We start from the raw sequence: 18,915 nt of genomic DNA, 5'->3' as shown, positions 1-18,915 counted from the left end.
AGTGGAGACGCACGCACGCACGCACGCACGCACGCACGCACGCACACACACACACACACACACACACACTATATTGAGTTTAAATGTTTTAATGGTTTTGAGTGGACACCTCAGTTTCTCGATTTTTATATCACTTATTTTAGCTTCGGAATTAGGATTGAAGAAGAAAAAGAAAAAAATAACAGAGAAAGATTCATTCAAGTCCACACCCACAACTTCTTGCGATACAGAGGTCATTCTCTGCCTACAAAAACATATTGACTGACAAGTGCAGTAACTCCACAGAAACCAATTTAGAAATGTTGTTAGTTATTAACTTACTTACTGGCTTTTAACGAACCTGGAGGTTCATTGCTGCCCTCACATAAGCTCGCCATTGGTCCCTATCCTGAGCAAGATTAATCCAGTCTCTACCATCATATCCCACCTCCCTCAAATCCATTTTAATATTATCTTCCCATCTATGTCTCGGCCTCCCCAAAGGTCTTTTTCCCTTCGGCCTGCCAACTAACACTCTATATGCATTTCTAGATTCGCCCATACGTGCTACATGCCCTGCCCATCTCAAACATCTGGATTTAATGTTCCTAATTATGTCAGGTGAAGAATACAATGCGTGCAGTTCTGTGTTGTGTAACTTTCTCCATTCTCCTGTAACTTATCCCTTTTAGCCCCAATATTTTTCTAAGCACCTTATTCTCAAACACCCTTAACCTATGTTCCTCTCTCAAAGTGAGAGTCCAAGTTTCACAACCATAAAGAACAACCGGTAATATAACTGTTTTATAAATTCTAACTTTAAGATATTTTGACAGCAGACTAGAGGACAAAAGCTTCTCAACCGAATAATAACACACATTTCCCATATTTATTCTGCATTCAATTTCCTCCCGAGTGTCATTTACATTTGTTACTGTTGCTCAAAGATATTTGAATTTTTCCACCTCTTCAAAGGATAAATTTCCAATTTTTATAGTTCCATTTCGTACAATATTCTGGTCACAAGACATAATCATATACTTTGTCTTTTCGGGATTTACTTCCAGACCTATCTCTTTACTTGCTTCAAGTAAAATTCTCGTGTTTTCCCTAATCGTTCGTGGATTTTCTCCTAACATATTCACGTCATCCGCACAGACAAGCAGCTGATGTAACCCGTTCAATTCCAAATCCTCTCTGTTATCCTGGACTTCCCTAATGGCATACTCTAGGTTAGTTGTTAACTGTGTAAAAAAAAAGTGAAGTGAAGTGAAGTGAAGTGAAGTGAAGTGAAGTGAAGTGAAGTGAAGTGAAGTGAAGTGAAGTGAAGTGAAGTGAAATAAATTTGGAACAAAAATGAAACTGCATATTTTAATGTATTTTTCGTAGTTTGATAGTGCATGCATGCATATTTTGGGATTCTATAGTGCATGAATTCTCGTCTCTACTCATCAAGTTCAAAGCAGACTCTGTATCCTGAAAATCACTCAGTTTTATAGGCCTAATGTTTTCTAATGACTTGCTTCCTTCTGAATGTTTCTTAATAATCATTTGATTATACTCTGCGATCTCATCTGCCATAAATATATTCAATTCTTCAAATTCTCTATCATCTGTTAACTGGCGCCATAAACGATTAGAGCTAAAGAATCAGAACAAAGCTACCATCAACTAAATTATGTGGGAGATACTCTGTAAACAACACATGACATTCACTTGAAATAGCTGGTTACTGTGCTTGCTATTTCTTTCAGGTACTGTAATAACAAACACTGCAGCTGCATTCAGTACTCTGCCCAAATACAATTACAAGTTGCTAACAACAGTTGTTTCATCTCTCTTTTAATCAGCATCTTCTACATCTGTGAGCAGCAGCAGCAGCAGCAAAGCAGTGAGACAATAGTTAACAAACATGTCTACATTGTACATCCACTGGGTTGGAGAACCTGGGGTCCATGCTTGGTTTCACACTATACTTGTGGCGAGTGGATATTTAAAACTGACCTGTGGTAATCTTGCCAGCTTAAACAGAATTGTATAAAATTAAAGAGAAAAAAAATCATTAGTATTATACTTGTAATGCAACCATGCTAAATCTGCTTCTTGTTACTTTTTTTTTTATTTAATGAACAAAAAGTCTCAGTGACTTACAGCTATCATCAAACAACATACAAATAAATTACTACTACTATAATACATCTCTTGTTATAATTAAACATAACAATACACAGAAGGCTGTTAATAATTAACAAGACTAACATTTAAAACTTTGTAAGCTTAGCAAACTCTGTTATATGTGCAAATACAAACAAGTCTCAAACAAACGTGTCAGTATAATGGTCGTTACTATTGAAACAATTATGGATACAACAAACTTCTTGCAAATCAAGCTTTTCAGGTATAACTCCCTGTGAAATTGATTTGAATAATTCCGAGGGAAAAATTGTTCCAGGGCCGGGTATCGAACCCGGGACCTTTGGTTAAACGTACCAACGCTCTACCAACTGAGCTACCCAGGAACTCTACCCGACACCGATCCAATTTTTCCCTCTATATCCACAGACCTCAAAATGGACTGATAACCATCAAGCAATCAACATTGAGTGCACACTAACTCTGTGTGACTTAAATTGTGGTTTTCTGTTAACGAACAGTGACGTATATTATGCAAATCAAGCTTTTCAGGTATAACTCCCTGTGAAATAGATTTGAATAATTTCGAGGGAAAAATTGTTCCAGGGCCGGGTATTGAACCCGGGACCTTTGGTTAAATGTATCAATGCTCTACCAACTGAGGCTACTTCTTCATGAAAAAGATAAAGCATTACTTAAACTAATGCAGTGGCATTAATTGTACAAGAAATTAAGTGTTCTGTACTAGTGTAGGGGTGTGATTTTTTTTTTTTTTTTTTTTTTTTTGGTATTAACGAAATACGTGAAATATTTTATACTTAATTACATTCGCAAAAAACACAAATCTCACCAAGATAATCTAGAAAGTTAGTGGCATTTAACCGCGAAACCTAATTATTTCAACCAAGTAGCATCATTGTTACGAAATTAGTACCAACTTGATAACATGTTTTCTTTTCTTCTTCCCCCCATCCTCCCCCCTCCCCCCACAAAATGCTCACTGCCAACAAACATGTAGCTGCCAACGACTTTCTCCAGGGGGTGCTCATACGGCTATGCGCAGACACGTAAATTTTAGACAGTTGACGCATGACGTCACCAAGGAAGCTAAACAATTGGCAGTATGAATTAAAAGCAAGCTATAAGTTGTTTTCTAGCAGTGATTCTGGTTACGTGTGCCCTAAATGTGACAAATCTGCACTCATAGTGGAATATTTCCAAATAAAAATGTGTTACAATGAACTGAATTATATTTATAGTAGTTACTGTTGTTAATTCGGGCTTTCACGTGTTTTATAATCGTAGTATATAGGTTATGTATTTAAGTTAGCCCACGTGGTATTAAGTTAATTAGTTTATTGTAAATATTTTGTGCCTAAAAACATATTGCATTATTTACCATGCCCGGTTGCGCAATGTTTTCGTGTAAAAATTATAATCGTAAGACTAAAGGTTCAGATTTGATTTACCACACCTTTCCCAAGGATGACAGTGTTTGTAAGCAATGGATTCATGCTTGCAGAAGGAAAGACAAAATTAACATTAAAAATGCCACCGTGTGTAGTGTTCATTTTCTACCAGAAGATTATGAGAGGGACCTGAAAGCCGAGCTCTTGAACATTAAACCTAAAAAGATGCTTAAAATTTCCGCAGTTCCTTCACTGCATCTGGACGTCGATTCAAGACCAAACAAGATGAATATAGAGGCTTCATCTTCACACCAGCCAGAGTCACCACAAATTACGGTAAGTGACAGACAGACAAGGCAGATTAATCGACATTCAAGAAAGCGAGGGCTTGAGAGATTGAAGACACTATCACCCAAGAAGAAGAAGAAGTTTGATGTTGGTACAATTACAGATAGCACTAGTGACTCAGAAAGACATTTGAAAGCACGGTTAGACAAATTAGAGAAAGATAATAAACAAATGCAGACTGAAATGAATAAGTTAAAACTTAAAAATAAGTCACTGACCTTGGCTCTGAGCAGGAAAAGTAAACATATACAGCAACTTGAGAACAGAATTAATGCAAAGAAAAATTTTTACAGAAAACCAGATCAAGAACTTGTTGGTGACAAAAAAGAAGCCAAAATGGACAAGAGAAGATATAAGCAGAGCCTTGACACTCCGCTCAATATCGAGGAAATGCTACATATATTTAAGGCAAAGTGTAGGAATCCCCTTACCATCACTGTCAACTCTAAGGCGCTGGGTTTCCAATTCCTTTAAGTGCAGGCCTGGCATATTAAGTGATTTTTTATTTATGATGCAAACTCAATGCAAGAATTTAACAAAAAATGAACTATTATGTATCCTGAGTTTTGATGAAATGAATGTGGATGCAAGAGTGTGCTATGACCAAGATGAGGATAAAGTTTATGGGCCCCACAGCCAGGCACAAGTCGTAATGGTTCGAGCGCTATGCAGTAATTGGAAGCAGCCAATATTTTTTGATTTTGACGTTACAATGACAGGATCACTGCTAAAAGAAATCATTTTAGAAGTGCAAAAGGTGGGTGTTGTTATTGTGGGAGTTGTAAGTGACATGGGTGGGAAAAACAAGAGAGTCTGGAAGGATTTGGAAGTAGATCACAAGAAAAGTTGTTTTGATAACCCCAGTGATGACACCAAGCGCATATGGGTTTTCCAAGATGTGCCACACATGATAAAATTATTGAGAAACCACTTCATTGACGATGGTTTTACTTTACCCAGTGGGAAGATAATTAACAAAACCATTATCGAGAATATTTTATCTATGGATGGAGGTGAAATAAAAATCTGCCCGAAACTGAAATATAACCATCTAATGGTATCAGGTAGAGACCGACAGCGTGTCCGTCCTGCATGTGAATTATTTTCAAATCACGTTGCAAAAGCCATTAGTTACCTCTTGCCAAATGAACATGAAGCATCAGAATATTTCAAACTTGTTAATGATGTTTTTGATATTTTCAATTCTAGGATTCCGAACAGTGAACAAATTCCCATTGCAAGTGGTTTTGGCATAAATTTTAAAGACCAAGAGAATATCCTAAGGACATTTCATACCATGTGTGAAAAAATGAGAGTTGGCAAGAACACTTCACTGCTTCCTTTTCAGAAAGGTTTTATAATGTCCATTAGATCTTTATTAGGTTGTTTTTCTGACCTCAGAAAATTGTATGGGCTAAGCTACATCTTAACTGCTAGACTGAACCAAGACTGCCTTGAAAATCTTTTCTCTCAAATAAGAGCATTGGGACGCACTTACGACCATCCCCTTCCAGTAGAATTTAAAAACTGTTTGAGGCTGCTTATAATGAGTCGCAACATTTCAGACATTTCGTTCAATTCCTCAGCTGTTGAACTAGAAGCAGATATAATTGATTATCTTACTTCTAACCTTTTTGCAGGACTTCTACCAGACATGACAGAGGCATTGGCAATGATAGAAAATGATTCTGAAATTTCAGAAATTACTGTTGAAAACCTTCCTGAAGCAAGAGTCATACAAAATGTTTCTGAATTTTCCAGCGAAGGTCTACGATATTTGGCTGGCTATATTGCTTTTCGCTGTCGTGAAGTAGATAGATCATTAGGGGATCCTACAGGCCAATTAATTAGTGTTACACCAGATGCATTGCCGGTACATCAGGGCTGGATTGAAAAACTGTCTCGAGGAGGTCTGCTCAAACCATCAGATGAATGGCTATGCACAGTGAAACAGTTTGAAGTAGTGTTTGTAGGAGTGCATGGTGATAAATTAAACTGCTGCAACGTCATTAAGGGCATGTGTAACATTCTCGCACAGAAGTTTCCACATGTACATCCATTAATAATTAAAATATATACAAGAACAAGGACATTTATCCGCATTCGTTCACTGAATACGGCAGCGAAGACTGCAAGAGCAGCGGAACTACAAAGAAAGAAGGCACGTAAATGGCAAGCTTCTGCTAGGCGCTGACAAGAGAGAAGAATTCATTCCAATCTTCAGGGAGGAGGAAAAAGGTATGTGATATAAATACCTACTTAATGATTATTGTGTTTGAAAATATGCAGCCTATTTTCATACATAATAAAGTGTTCACAACTTCACATATTCATAGTCAATGAATGGCATGAGGTGGCTAGCTTTATTCTCCAACCGACTTCACCCCGTGGAGTCATGGTAATTTTAAATGAGGCTGAAAGGGCTCTAGAGCCAATCTAGGTCCAAAGATGTCAAGCATAATATGTTTGTAACATTTAATATAGTTTATAGCTTTAAGTGAGTTATGTTAATAATCAGCTTAATGTGTATTATAACGAGTATTTGAAAATATAGGACTAATGATATAGTAATATATATGGAAAAATTATGTGCCTATATTAATTAAAATACATAGGCCTACTATCAGAAATAATTAGGCCTACCCATGGCTTTATTATTTCTGCATGTTCTAATAATATTTATTAATGTGTTATGTTTTCTGTCATTGTTATTATGTTAGGAAATTATTAGCATTCACTATGTAATTGTTCTATTTAATAACAAACATTTCTTAAGAAGGGTAACTATATTTTCTGATACAAAAATATTATTTCGTACAAACTCTTCTCCAGTTTAGAAGATGAAATTACTTGCAACACATAGGGATAAGACACGCTTAATATAGTTTCCTTTTGTGAGTGGTACATTTTTCCTCACAAATAAAAGTTAAACAAAAAACAAATTGTCGTTTAAAAGAATTTTGTGCGATAACTTGTTACAAATACTTCGGTGCTAGGAGGCCATAATGCATCCCGTGGCTAACGAGCTTCCGAAGTGACGTCACGAGTTCGTCTGCTAGCGGAAATTGCCGAGTGGCTCTACCTTATAGTAAATCCATATACCTTGGACTTTCTCTTTATTTACTGCTTCTCCACTCTTAAGTAAGCACATTTTAAGCACATAGTTGAATGTACCTGCTCTAAATCACAAGAGACTTTCGCTCAGATCAACATAGAATGCAATTATCTTTTGAATTTATAAATGAATCTCAAGATTTTCATAGGACTGCAAATACTTAATTCATGACATACATTGAATTTAAATTAGGCTCACATAACCTGCAAACTAAATGTAAATACATCTGTAACTATTCATTTAACTATCTAATGAGATTTTTTTCCCCTGCTTAGAAGTCATCCATAATCAATATTAAATTGTATAATTATAAGTAACCTAATCACGATGGCAAACTCAACTGTTGCACTGGAACAGATATGCATGATCGAAAAATATGCACAAAAAATAATAATGCTAGACACATTTAATTGAAAATAAAATTCATAATCTTGTCCGTGACATAATACACTTACAACATGCATTGGCTTTTAAGAACTGAAATGACTACCATTTAATCATCCCTACCATTTACTAAATCAAAGATCAAGATCTCTAACAGCTATTGTTTAAGTTAAAATTTAATCATGTTATAGCATTGTTAATGAAACAGAAAAACATTATAACAAAATATTTCGAGTTAAAATACACACCAAGCACCTACCACTACAAGATATATACTGCTGCAATGTTAAATATATGAACAAAACTAACAGACAAGCTATGACAAACAAACAGCATAGGATTCAACTGACTGGCCTTATAAACAGGAGTGTAACTCTGTGAACGTGAACTACTGTTACTACTATCTCTAGTAACGATGATAAATAATGCTATTTGGACTACAGTTAGTCTACTGATAACAACTGTGACAATAGGATGCTGAAGTTTGATTAGTTACAAAACTATAAAGAAACTAATGTTGTGGCCATTGTTACTCTGTTTAAGCTTAATGATCTTGATCACTTTGCACTGTGTGACATGCAGTACAACAGTAGTACCGGTACATGGATTGAACAGACCATCTCAGAAGTTTCAAACCGATATTCGACTGTCATATGGTAAAACAGCTGTTAAGTGTCGATGTAAATGTATCTAAACAGAAAGCCTTGTTTGCCGTCATGAACGACAGGAGAGAATAAATAAATATAAGAAGAGAGTTTGAGTTGAACAATGTCAAATCAGTTGTCATTCACTGATATGAAACCAATCTGTAGACAAATTTACTGACAGAGTTATTGCCCAGGTTGCGTCATAGGAGGCTGGTCTACACTACATCTGTGATGAGATGGACATTCGTGAGGATACCAAAGAGGAACTGAAGTTCCAGGAGAAAACCTCTGTGTTACCTGGACTACATATTGGCTCAACACAAGTTATAAACTGGGGATATGCTGGGAAACGAACCTAGATCCACAGGATTATGAGTCCAGCACTCTAGCCACTGGACCACCATGAGAGCACTGATAATTTTATAAATGAACTAATTGACGAGGAGAGGAGTAATGTGACAACTAATTATAATTTGTTCTCAATAAAACCACTCTTGATATAAACACTGACAGAAGTACTCGGGGCGGAAGGAAAGAAACAGTTCCTTACTTTCCATTTTTTCTTAGGTACACAGAGGCATCAATCAAAGGCGAAACAGGCGGAGTAAAAAATTAATAACTCAGTAGTAATACTACATTCGAAATGAGTGGTTATAAAACAATGCTATTTTAAATGACATATACTTTCTATTTGGGACTCATGTTCCTGGACATCAACAGCAATCATTTAGACTACAATCCCGTCGCTCTAATTTCCGGCAGCCAATCACGTTGCAGGTCGGCTACATTTAAACATGTGCATTTGTGATTCGCTGATGAAGATGTTATACATTTCTTAAGGCTGGATAAATAACATAATCGCCCGCCATTTTGGCTCTTTCGTTGGCGTTCGCTCAATTATTTGCTGAATTACAGTGCATTTGATTTATTATCATAGGAGCTACGACATGATGTTTAATTGTGTGGCAAATAGATCCCTCGTCTGGTAGCTCGGCAACAAAAGAACAAAAATGGCGAATGATACTACCTACTTAGACATTATAGAGCCTTGACTTCCTAAGACGTAAGCAAAGAGGAGGAGTCACACCGGGAATAACAGTGTCGCGACTATAGTATGTGGGTAACTGACAGCATCTAAGCCAACACAGTTTTCTAGCAACAAACTGTACCCATATTAATGCCACATTTAGTTCTACATATAAACTAATGGTGAGAAAATTCATTATGTTCATAGTTTCTTACTGGTACTGTTTATACAGTAATGCACATGCTTGCCTTCAAATGAAGACTGTTAATATGTGAAAAGCAAGACTTACTTGCACTGGTCATCCAGCATGCACAGCAACCCGTTGGGCTTGCCCTCAATAAGCTGCAGGCAGGCTGTGTTGTCCATGAAGTCGATGTCTGTCCAGCGAATACCCTCCTTTCGATATTCCTCCTGTTCATACTTGAAGACATGCTGATTGAAGTAATACTGAAGATGTTCATTAGCATAGTTGATGCAGAACTGTTCAAAGCTGCAAACAAACCCACACAATTTTCATTTAAATTACATTTGGCTAAAAGGGTAAGTGCGAATCTCGAATCCATAGTAAGGTATACACTGCACTGTATGTGTGTACATACATGTATTTATTTTAAAGAATACAGGAAAGCATTCTCTTTGCATTATTTCCATTGCTGTACACACATTCAATATCTGAATAATGGATCTACCTTGATCATCAGATACAGAGAAAAAGCACACACAAGTAAGAGACTCGCCAGTCAACTGGAAGAGATAACTTTTAGGCCCTGTTTTATAAATACGGGTAATCTAAAGATTATGTTATGAGTTTAACTCAATGTGTCGTATCACAGAGTCTCGGTTAAGTTAAACAGTAGTGGAATACGATTGGTATTACTGCTAGGAAAGAAAAGAACAACATCACAACTGTTTAATTATATTATTGATTTAAAATAGCCGACACTCGTGGAGAATCTTCATTAAAAAGCATCTTTGTTCTTCGATATCAGAGAGAGTATCATAAAAAAAAACCTAAAGAGGACCAATACCGCATACTTCAGTATGCTTGTCGGACTTAACCTCAAACAGTTTCTTAACGCTGGCTACCAACGTTATACTCCAAATACAATGCAACCAAACTAAATCTTGCATGACCATCTGCGACGTAACCCCATACAGAATCAACTGAGTAATGAAGTAATAATATTAGTGTACGTATTTTATGTGTTATCTAGAATATTTATGAAACAGAATTCAGTCAAACAATAAAATTATTTTTACGAGTCTAGTAAAATTAGGTAATATTATTAGTGTGTTTATAAATCAGGCCCCATAGTAAATCTTACCAGGAGACTGTCTACCACACACAGTACAATGCACAATAGGTTTACGGACACCACTGAAATCTTCCATCGTTTTCAGATATTTCTGGATATTTAGCTGTGGCATCACAGATGCCTTTATAAAAGACGAAAGTGCAGCATCTTTAGATAACTGCTTAACAGTAACTTGACCGTGTAATATGCCAGGCATGCAATTCAATAAATGACTACTTACCTCCTTCAGATATTATTAGATAAAACTGGAACACTGTGAACCACACTTTCTCAACCGTAATGTACATCATGCCTACCCAGATATAACAGATGTAATTTTAAAATTACAGTGCATATAAATCCAAGCTTTAGTGATATGCAACTAAGTGACTTTGTATTTTTTAAACAATTTCTATGCTGATGAAGTGTTACTAAGAAGATAAGTGTGCATTCTAGTATTTCTCATTATTTCTGGTGTAAGAGGAAAATCAAAAAGAAAGTTATTACAGTCCATATTCAGCATTCTGCAGTAGTTTTGCTCTAACAGATAAACACATACATCTCATACATCCAGTTCGATTAAAATAAAGCAAAAGAGAACACTGAATGGTGGTCCATGCTCAACTTACCTGTTGCACAAACCAAAGTCCTCAAAACCAAAGATATCGAGAACTCCAATTGAGTTTCCTTGATGGTCTCTAAGGGTATCTTTCTTCGAAAGAAGAGCATGATTGACTTGGAGAACAATCCAGTCAAATAGAGCCCCATACAGACACTTCGCCATTGCATCACGAGCAGCAATTGCCTGAAACATAAAATACAGCATTCCATGGTAAGAATAAACATGAGTATACAGTATGTACTGGACTTTTTTTAGTAAATACTCTTGTTAGTAAGAATAAAAACATTTGAGTACATACTCATAACATGAAAGTATAGTAGAATATACTCAAGTGTCTATCTTGTACATAATATACTCATGCTTGATAAGAATAAAAGCTAGTATATTCTCATATTTATAAGTTTGTTCTCATGTTATTCTGAGTATGGTTTGTAGCAGACTCAATTTTGAATATTTGTTGATTTGTGTTCAGTTTAAAGTTAAATAAAAAAATGGCATAATTGAACGATGTAGTACCTCATGGAAAAATATAGAAAAAGACGTGAACTTCAGAAGCCTTTAACACTTCACAAAAGTGAATGTGAAAAAGGTTGAACACGTATTTGTTATTCATAAAAAACATAACCTATAAAAATATGAATGACTATCAAATTTTAAGGTTAGATTGTATTGTTAAATATAATTAACAATTACAGTTTATTTTGTAAAATTTGAATTGCAAAATGCAATTACTTGCAACTTTAAATTATATAAAAAATACAATTAGCATAACTGGAATTCTAGAAATGGATTGTAATCTCTATCCAACATCCTGTAATGACGATTTCCCAGTATTATTTTCTTGTGTCCTGTTTATTAACGTCACTTATCTGATTCACTCTTATCTTTCATGTTTATTTATTTATTCATTTATTTATTTACTTATTTATTTGTTTATTTAATTAAATTATTTTATTTGTTTATTTATTTACTTATTTATTTATAAAAAGCAAAACACAAACCACTACAGCATGCCAATAGGATGTGAAAGTCTATAAAAAAAATTGAGCATCACGGTGCAATGTGGTCAAAGAGGATAGGTAACATGAGTAGCCTACTGTATATACTAACTTTTAAACGATCAAGAAGGCTGTAGAGATGAGTATATATTCGCGTTAGGTAGAATGTCTTTATTCTTACGGATATGAGTATGTTCTAGTGGTTACAAGTATATAATCACAGGAAGTGCTCATACTCATAAGTATAAACCTTGAGAAAGTACTTAAGCTTTATTCTTACTACCCATTAACTAACTAATTTATAACTTAAATTTTGATTCATTCGAAAAGTTCCATTGTCAGTCTCACGTAAGTTCAGCAGATCATACTCACTTCTGGAAGCCTGTAGTTGATGACGAGTGTCTCCCCTGAAGCTCTGGCTCTCTTTGCAGTGAGGGCTTGCAGGAGAGTTTCTTGCTTCACTCGCAGCAGTTCAGAGATGAGGAGCACCACTTCAGGGTTCCGAACTCCCACAGCCTCGTCATGGTGATATGCCGATTTGCGAGGCTGAAACTCCACATTCCCCAGAAGCAGTACAGCTGACAAAACAGCAAACAGACGCCGCTGCTTCTCGGGGGTGAAGCCCACCATTTCCATGGACTGCTTCAGCCGAGAGAACTCGTACTTTTCATCCACATTGTCCAGCACATAACACCCACTCTGGAAAACAAACACATTATGAAAAACTTCAAAACAATTTACAAAAGCTTATTTCTAGGCCCCGGACACCTCCTGGTGATGGACGCATTTTTTTACAGGTAGATAAAATTCAATACTTTCACATGTACACAGCTCCACTCTTAATTTTGGACATTCCATTTCTATACTGAATTAGGTTCTCTAAGTTATTTTGATATCCCTCATTCGAGTGAAAATAGCTATAGTAAGTATGTGTGAATATATAAAAATAAATATTGCCAGTCCTAGAAACACGTGAAGTGTAAATCTGCAGCTGGTCAAGCAAATGAATCTCGAATAGCAACTTTAGAAGAAACACGTAACCATGTGAAACAAGTGAAAGATTTAAAACAAGAATTTATTGTGGACACAGTGGAGGCTTTTGTGAAATCCAACATTCCGGTTGAAAAACTTGATCAGCCTGCTATTAGAAATTGGATGAACAAATATGTGCATGGTGCAGATGAACTACAACAATACTCAGACAACAATACGTCCCTTTATTTGGAGGAAAGAAGAGAGAAGAAATCGAAAGTGACATCACTATAAGCTTTATAATAAAAGTATATCATCTATGTTTATGTTTCCTGTAAACGAATGTGAAATAATTAATATTGTAAACAGTTTAAAAAATAATGTGGCTCCTGGTATTGATGGTATTACAACAAATACCCTGAAACTTATTATCGAAGCTATTTCTAAACCACTTGCCTTTATATTTAATTTGTGCATATCTCAAGGTGTATTTCCCTCAGCCCTAAAACATGCTGTGGTGATACCAATTCACAAGTCTGGTGGCAAAAGTAATCTTAATAATTACAGACCCATTTCACTATTACCCAGTCTCTCTAAGGTATTTGAAAAATGTATAAAAACACGGTTAATAACATTTTTAGAAAAAAATAAACTACTAAATGATAATCAATTTGGTTTCAGAAAAAATTTGTGCACTGATGATGCTATTATGGCAGTTACCTCAAAAATAATTCAAGAATTAGATGTAGGAAATAAATGTCTAGGAATTTTTCTAGACTTACAAAAAGCTTTCGATACGGTCAATCGCAGTATACTTTTGAATAAAATGGATAGATTAGGAATTAATGGAATTGCTTTAAAATTATTTAAATCTTACTTAAGTAACAGAACTCAAGCAACTAAAATAAATGATCACCTTAGTAAATCACGTAACATTGATATAGGTGTACCTCAGGGGACGATTTTAGGTCCTGTTTTTTTTTAATATATATCAACGATTTACTTAAAATTGACATTGAGAAATATTCTGGTACTCTGTATTCTTATGCTGATGATACTGTGGTTATATTTAGCGGTTCGAGTTGGAATGAAACTTATCAAAATTCTAACAGTGGTATTAATATTATTAAAGAATGGCTGGATGCTCACTTACTTTCTTTGAACATTTCTAAAACAAAATTAATATCATTTTCATTAACATCACATGGCCTTGAGCAACTAGAAATAAATAATAATATAAGTATAACTATACATGATTGTAACCTACCTACTTGCTCATGTAACGCTTTGAGTATATCCTCACAAGTTAAATATTTAGGCATTATTATTGACCAACATTTAAAATGGGACAAGCATATCTCCTTTCTGTGTAACAGATTGCGTAAAACAATCCACAAATTTTCCATTCTAAGCTCTTATTTACCTGTTTATGTTCTGCGTACTGTGTACTTAGCTCTGTTTCAATCAATAATTCAGTATGGTATTTTAGGTTGGGGAGGAATGGCAAAATCGACTCTCCGTCCTTTAAATCTGCTCCAAAAAAGAATTATCAAAATTTGTCTATATAAACCTTTTGATTACCCAACAAAATTAATTTTTCAGGAATTTGGCGTATCAAATCTAGAACAAATTTATAAACAAAAATTGCTGATTTACTTCCATAAAAACCACAATAAATTTAAATATGATCCTCATGAATTCCAGACGAGACAAAACTACAGTTTCTTTCTAAATACTCCCAAATGCCACACAACTGCTGGATTAAAACACAGCAGAAATTTTGGACCCAAAATATATAATACATTAATTAGAGCTTACCCTGAGCTAAGTACACTTAACACACACAGATTTAAGAAACAAATCAGATTAATTATTTAATTGTTTAAGCTAATTGAGTTAAAATTGTTACTCTAATATTCATGTACTTCTGTATTTTCTATTTGTATATAGACCCTGTTATTACATGCTGTATGTATTTTACCATTTATTAATGTGATTGTGCTCAATGAACTCTCGTAATTTTGTGATATATTTTGTATAACTGATCTGAACTGCGCCCGAGCACGAGCTTCTGCTCTTTCGGGCTGCAATGCCTAATGTAGCTCAAGTGTATAGTATTAATAAATATTATTATTATTATTATTATTATTATTATTATTATTATTATTATTATTATTATAAAAGAAAGAGGTTTCAGTCTTCTGTGATGAAACCACTGATAATGCAAACTGTATTATCAATATTCCCATTAGACCTGCGGTATCCACAGTAGCAAGACATCTTGCAGCTTTAGTTCTTGATGCAGCCAATGCCACAAACTGTGCCAATGCTATTCTTGATACCCTGCAGAACTACTGTTGAAAGAAAGCATGTTGTTGCTATTTTAACAGATTCGACAAGGTAGATGACAAAGTGTGTTCATACCTGCAGAGTTTTGTTGATAACTTGAGTGTTGGGCACATAAAGTTAATAACATCGGTAGTGTCTTGAAGATAAGATATTCGCCTTGAACATTGCTATTGTCAAAGTTAAGAATGCTTTCTTAGGGTCGTATTCAAAGACAAGACTTTGGACCAAAGTTGACTTTGGAAAATACAAGTCACCATTTTCCTATTCACAGTCGACACTTTGACGAAAGTAAACTTCAATCGTGACTTTACTTCCAAGTCGCTGAAAATATGGACTTCGACTTTGACTTTCATTCATGGACATAAGGAAAATGGCTGATATTTAGAAAATTGTTGAATTTTCTGAGAATATTGAGGACATCTTGGGGATTACTAAAGCTGTTCATGCTACTTAGCGTATAATTAGATATAGATAATAAATTCAAATCAAGGTACAGATTTGATAAACAGACAGTATTAGATATCCTCGTCATGCTTCAACATTCAATGATGAATAATAATCAAAGAGGATTATCTATTCCACCAATAATTGAATTTCTTATTTCATCGCGATTTTATGCTACAGGTTAATATGGCTTAATATTGATTTGACTATTTAATTCTATAGACGATAGTTTATACATTTGGATATGCAGTTAATTTTTAATCCTGTGGTCGTCATAATATTCATTTCAATTAATTTTTAAGTAGTCTGTTATTAGTGGCATCTTCTTATCTTCCATATTTTCAGAATGAAATTATTTTATAATGAAATAATTCGAGGGCTTAATGTGAACCTAACGTAATTACAATCGATGTTTTATTCACAACAAAATTCTTAGGAGGCAATACTGTTTCAGATTAACTATACCATCATGTTTTGTAGTTACGAATTTTATTGTATTATATATGAGTACAAGACTGTTCTGAACTGAGTTACGATTTTTTTGTGACCAAGTAGAAGAACGAATTATTATCTATTAGTGTGAAGATCTAAAAATACCAATTTTGTACTTATGTTAGTTTCACACTAAGCCCACGAATAATGTAAAGCTGCAAGAACGGTTAACAATTGCTTAACATGTACCGATGTTCAATTGTTTTATTGATTTGTGTCTCAAAAGATGGCTTTGATTTTGGCAATGCCTACGCTATTTCAATTATCTGTTAATTTAATTCGTTTAGAAGCAGTGATTGTGACTGCCAACATTAGAACAAGATCGTCAAATCTCGACTTACCAAAGCCAAAGTCAAATTCTCAGAAGTATTGTCTATGAATAGGAATTTTAACAAAGTTAAACTTTACTACGAAAGTCGAATTTGGAAAGTCTTCATCCAAAGTCTCGTTTATGAATACGGCCCTTCATCCTATCACATCATCGGGGTAATGTAACTCCGCCTTCCAGGTGCCCCAACCTCAGAAGTGGGTTACAATTAAGCCACGGCCAGGAGAGAAAACCAGAAATGTCGAAAAGACAACCTGGTAGCATTGGAAGAAAAAAAAAATGAATACGGCCCTTAAACACCAGGAAAAGGAAAAATAAATATCGCGATTTCTGAGGGAGAAATATGAAGACTCAGATAATAAAGATATGATTGCTCTATTTCAGTGCCAGTGTCCACAAGGTGGAATGCCTGGTTCAAGTCTGCATGTTACCTGGCAACTCATATTGAAGACATTGCAGAATTTTTTAAGTCACTTGTGATGGCAATGCTGTAGTCAACTTTTTCATTAAAGCATCTACTATGGAAATTCAAACAAACAGGCAGTACTTGTTGCTGAAATTGGCCACTTATAACGGATCTAATTATATTCTTGGAAAGATCATCTTATCCAATGATCCATGTCCTTGCAGGAAAACTAAAAGATATTGAAGTGAGACAAACTGTTAAGTGATGGTGTCTACAGTAAAAATATTCTCCAAGAACTTCAACAGCTCCCATCCCAACTGAAGACATTACAAACAAAATTTACTCATGCTTCACAATCAGCTTGGTGAAACTACAGAGAATGTAAGAGTAATGGAACAGAGAAAAATTCTCTCTGGCGCCGGGATTTGAACCCGGGTTTTCAGCTCTACGTGTTGATGCTTTATCCACTAAGCCACACTCTTACATCGTATGATGACACAGAATATCTGCATGGAAATATCATATGTACTTCAGTACATTAAAATAATATATATGATATGCGTAAATCACTTCGTGATTTAAGACGGCACTTATTCCGTCGGATCCCGGCCAACTAGTCACTCATAACGAGTGCACCTCAGCACATGTATGAACTTCGGTCCTACGTTCATAGACATCTATGATGTAGTGCAGAGGGTGGCCACTAGAGGGAACCCAAGAGTTGGAGCTTAATCTGAGACGATTCTGTCCGGCGCCGGGGTGGTATCCGGTGTGGCTTAGTGGATAAAGCATCAGCACGTAGAGCTGAAAACCCAGGTTCAAATCCCAGCGCCGGAGAGAATTTTTCTCCGTTCCATTACTCTTACATCGTATGATGACGCAGAATATCTGCATGGAAATATCATATGTACTTCAGTACATTAAAATAATATATATGATATGCGTAAATCACTTCGTGATTTAAGACGGCGCTTATTTCGTCGGATCCCGGCCAACTAGTCACTCATAACGAATGCACCTCAGCACATGTATGGACTTCGGTCCTACGTTCATAGACATCTATGATGTAGTGCAGAGGGCGGCCACTAGAGGGAACCCAAGAGTTGGAGCTTAATCTGAGACGATTCTGTCCGGCGCCGGGGTTGTATCCGGTGTGGCTTAGTGGATAAAGCATCAGCATGTAGAGCTGAAAACCCGGGTTCAAATCCCGGCGCCGGAGAGAATTTTTCTCCGTTCCATTACTCTTACATCGTATGATGACGCAGAATATCTGCTTGGAAATATCATACGTACTTCAGTACATTAAAATAATATATAAGAAACTACAGAGGTTTAAAATCCTGGATCCAGCCAATAACAGTGTGGAATCTGTAGGAGCATTGTTTGATCTCCGCAACACTGCAAAAACAAACTCTGCAGCAGAGCTACTTGCAATACAGAAGAATGTGCCATTTTTATAAAACAACAGTTCCTAGAGGGCCACACGATTTTCCTAGGTGCAGTCAAGGAGTAGCTTAGACAGGACTGTGTTGCAGTGGACAGTAGCAAGAATCCTGAATAGTCTGAAACTGGCTCACAAGAAATATGCAACAGCCGTTTCCTCGTTCTAATGCAGACTCCAAGAGGTCTTTCTCAAAGTACAGCTTATTAGTCAACGATAGGAGAAGGAGACTGATAGCAGCTAATACAGAGATATTCACGATGTTTGCATTTGCATATAATACATTAATAAATTTTATTGAAGGCATATTGCTTTAACCTAATAAAAGTCATATTACATGAATTCTTTAAAAATATTAAAGATATTCATTTTTTCTCTTTTTCAGAATTGGAACCAAATAACCAATTCTCTACAGGCATAGATTGTGGACTGTATCTGCCTATATATGCATTATATTGTGACAGCGACGTGAGATTCGAACTCACGACCAGCGTCCAGCAAGAGAGCAGACAGCGCGTGAGCCGAC

At 35.6% G+C, this 18,915-nt stretch overlaps 1 protein-coding gene and 1 non-coding gene across 11 annotated transcripts in view; one reads left to right on the top strand and one right to left on the bottom strand.

Moving 5' to 3' along the window:
- LOC138710349 (unconventional myosin-IXb-like) overlaps nucleotides 1-18,915 on the bottom strand; it is a 171,650-nt gene that overhangs the window by 118,798 nt on the left and 33,937 nt on the right. For 8 of the 10 annotated variants that reach the window (XM_069841181.1, XM_069841176.1, XM_069841177.1 and 5 more), the window contains 4 exons: nucleotides 12,330-12,656; nucleotides 10,967-11,142; nucleotides 9,332-9,532; nucleotides 1,984-2,001 (listed from right to left, as the gene is read on the bottom strand). In XM_069841181.1, the coding sequence (XP_069697282.1) occupies nucleotides 1,984-2,001; nucleotides 9,332-9,532; nucleotides 10,967-11,142; nucleotides 12,330-12,656 (722 nt within the window). The remainder of the gene's footprint in view (nucleotides 1-1,983; nucleotides 2,002-9,331; nucleotides 9,533-10,966; nucleotides 11,143-12,329; nucleotides 12,657-18,915) is intronic. The other 2 variants (XM_069841174.1, XM_069841183.1) reach the window with 1 other exon arrangement.
- TRNAY-GUA (transfer RNA tyrosine (anticodon GUA)) lies at nucleotides 18,096-18,167 on the top strand. Its single transcript has one exon. It is a non-coding gene; the product is annotated as a tRNA-Tyr (tRNA).

This window comes from Periplaneta americana, chromosome 12 (assembly GCF_040183065.1).
Source record: "Periplaneta americana isolate PAMFEO1 chromosome 12, P.americana_PAMFEO1_priV1, whole genome shotgun sequence".
NCBI lineage: Eukaryota > Metazoa > Arthropoda > Insecta > Blattodea > Blattidae > Periplaneta > Periplaneta americana.
The sequence above is the reverse complement of the archived record's forward strand: the minus strand, read 5'-3'. Positions and strand labels throughout refer to the sequence as shown.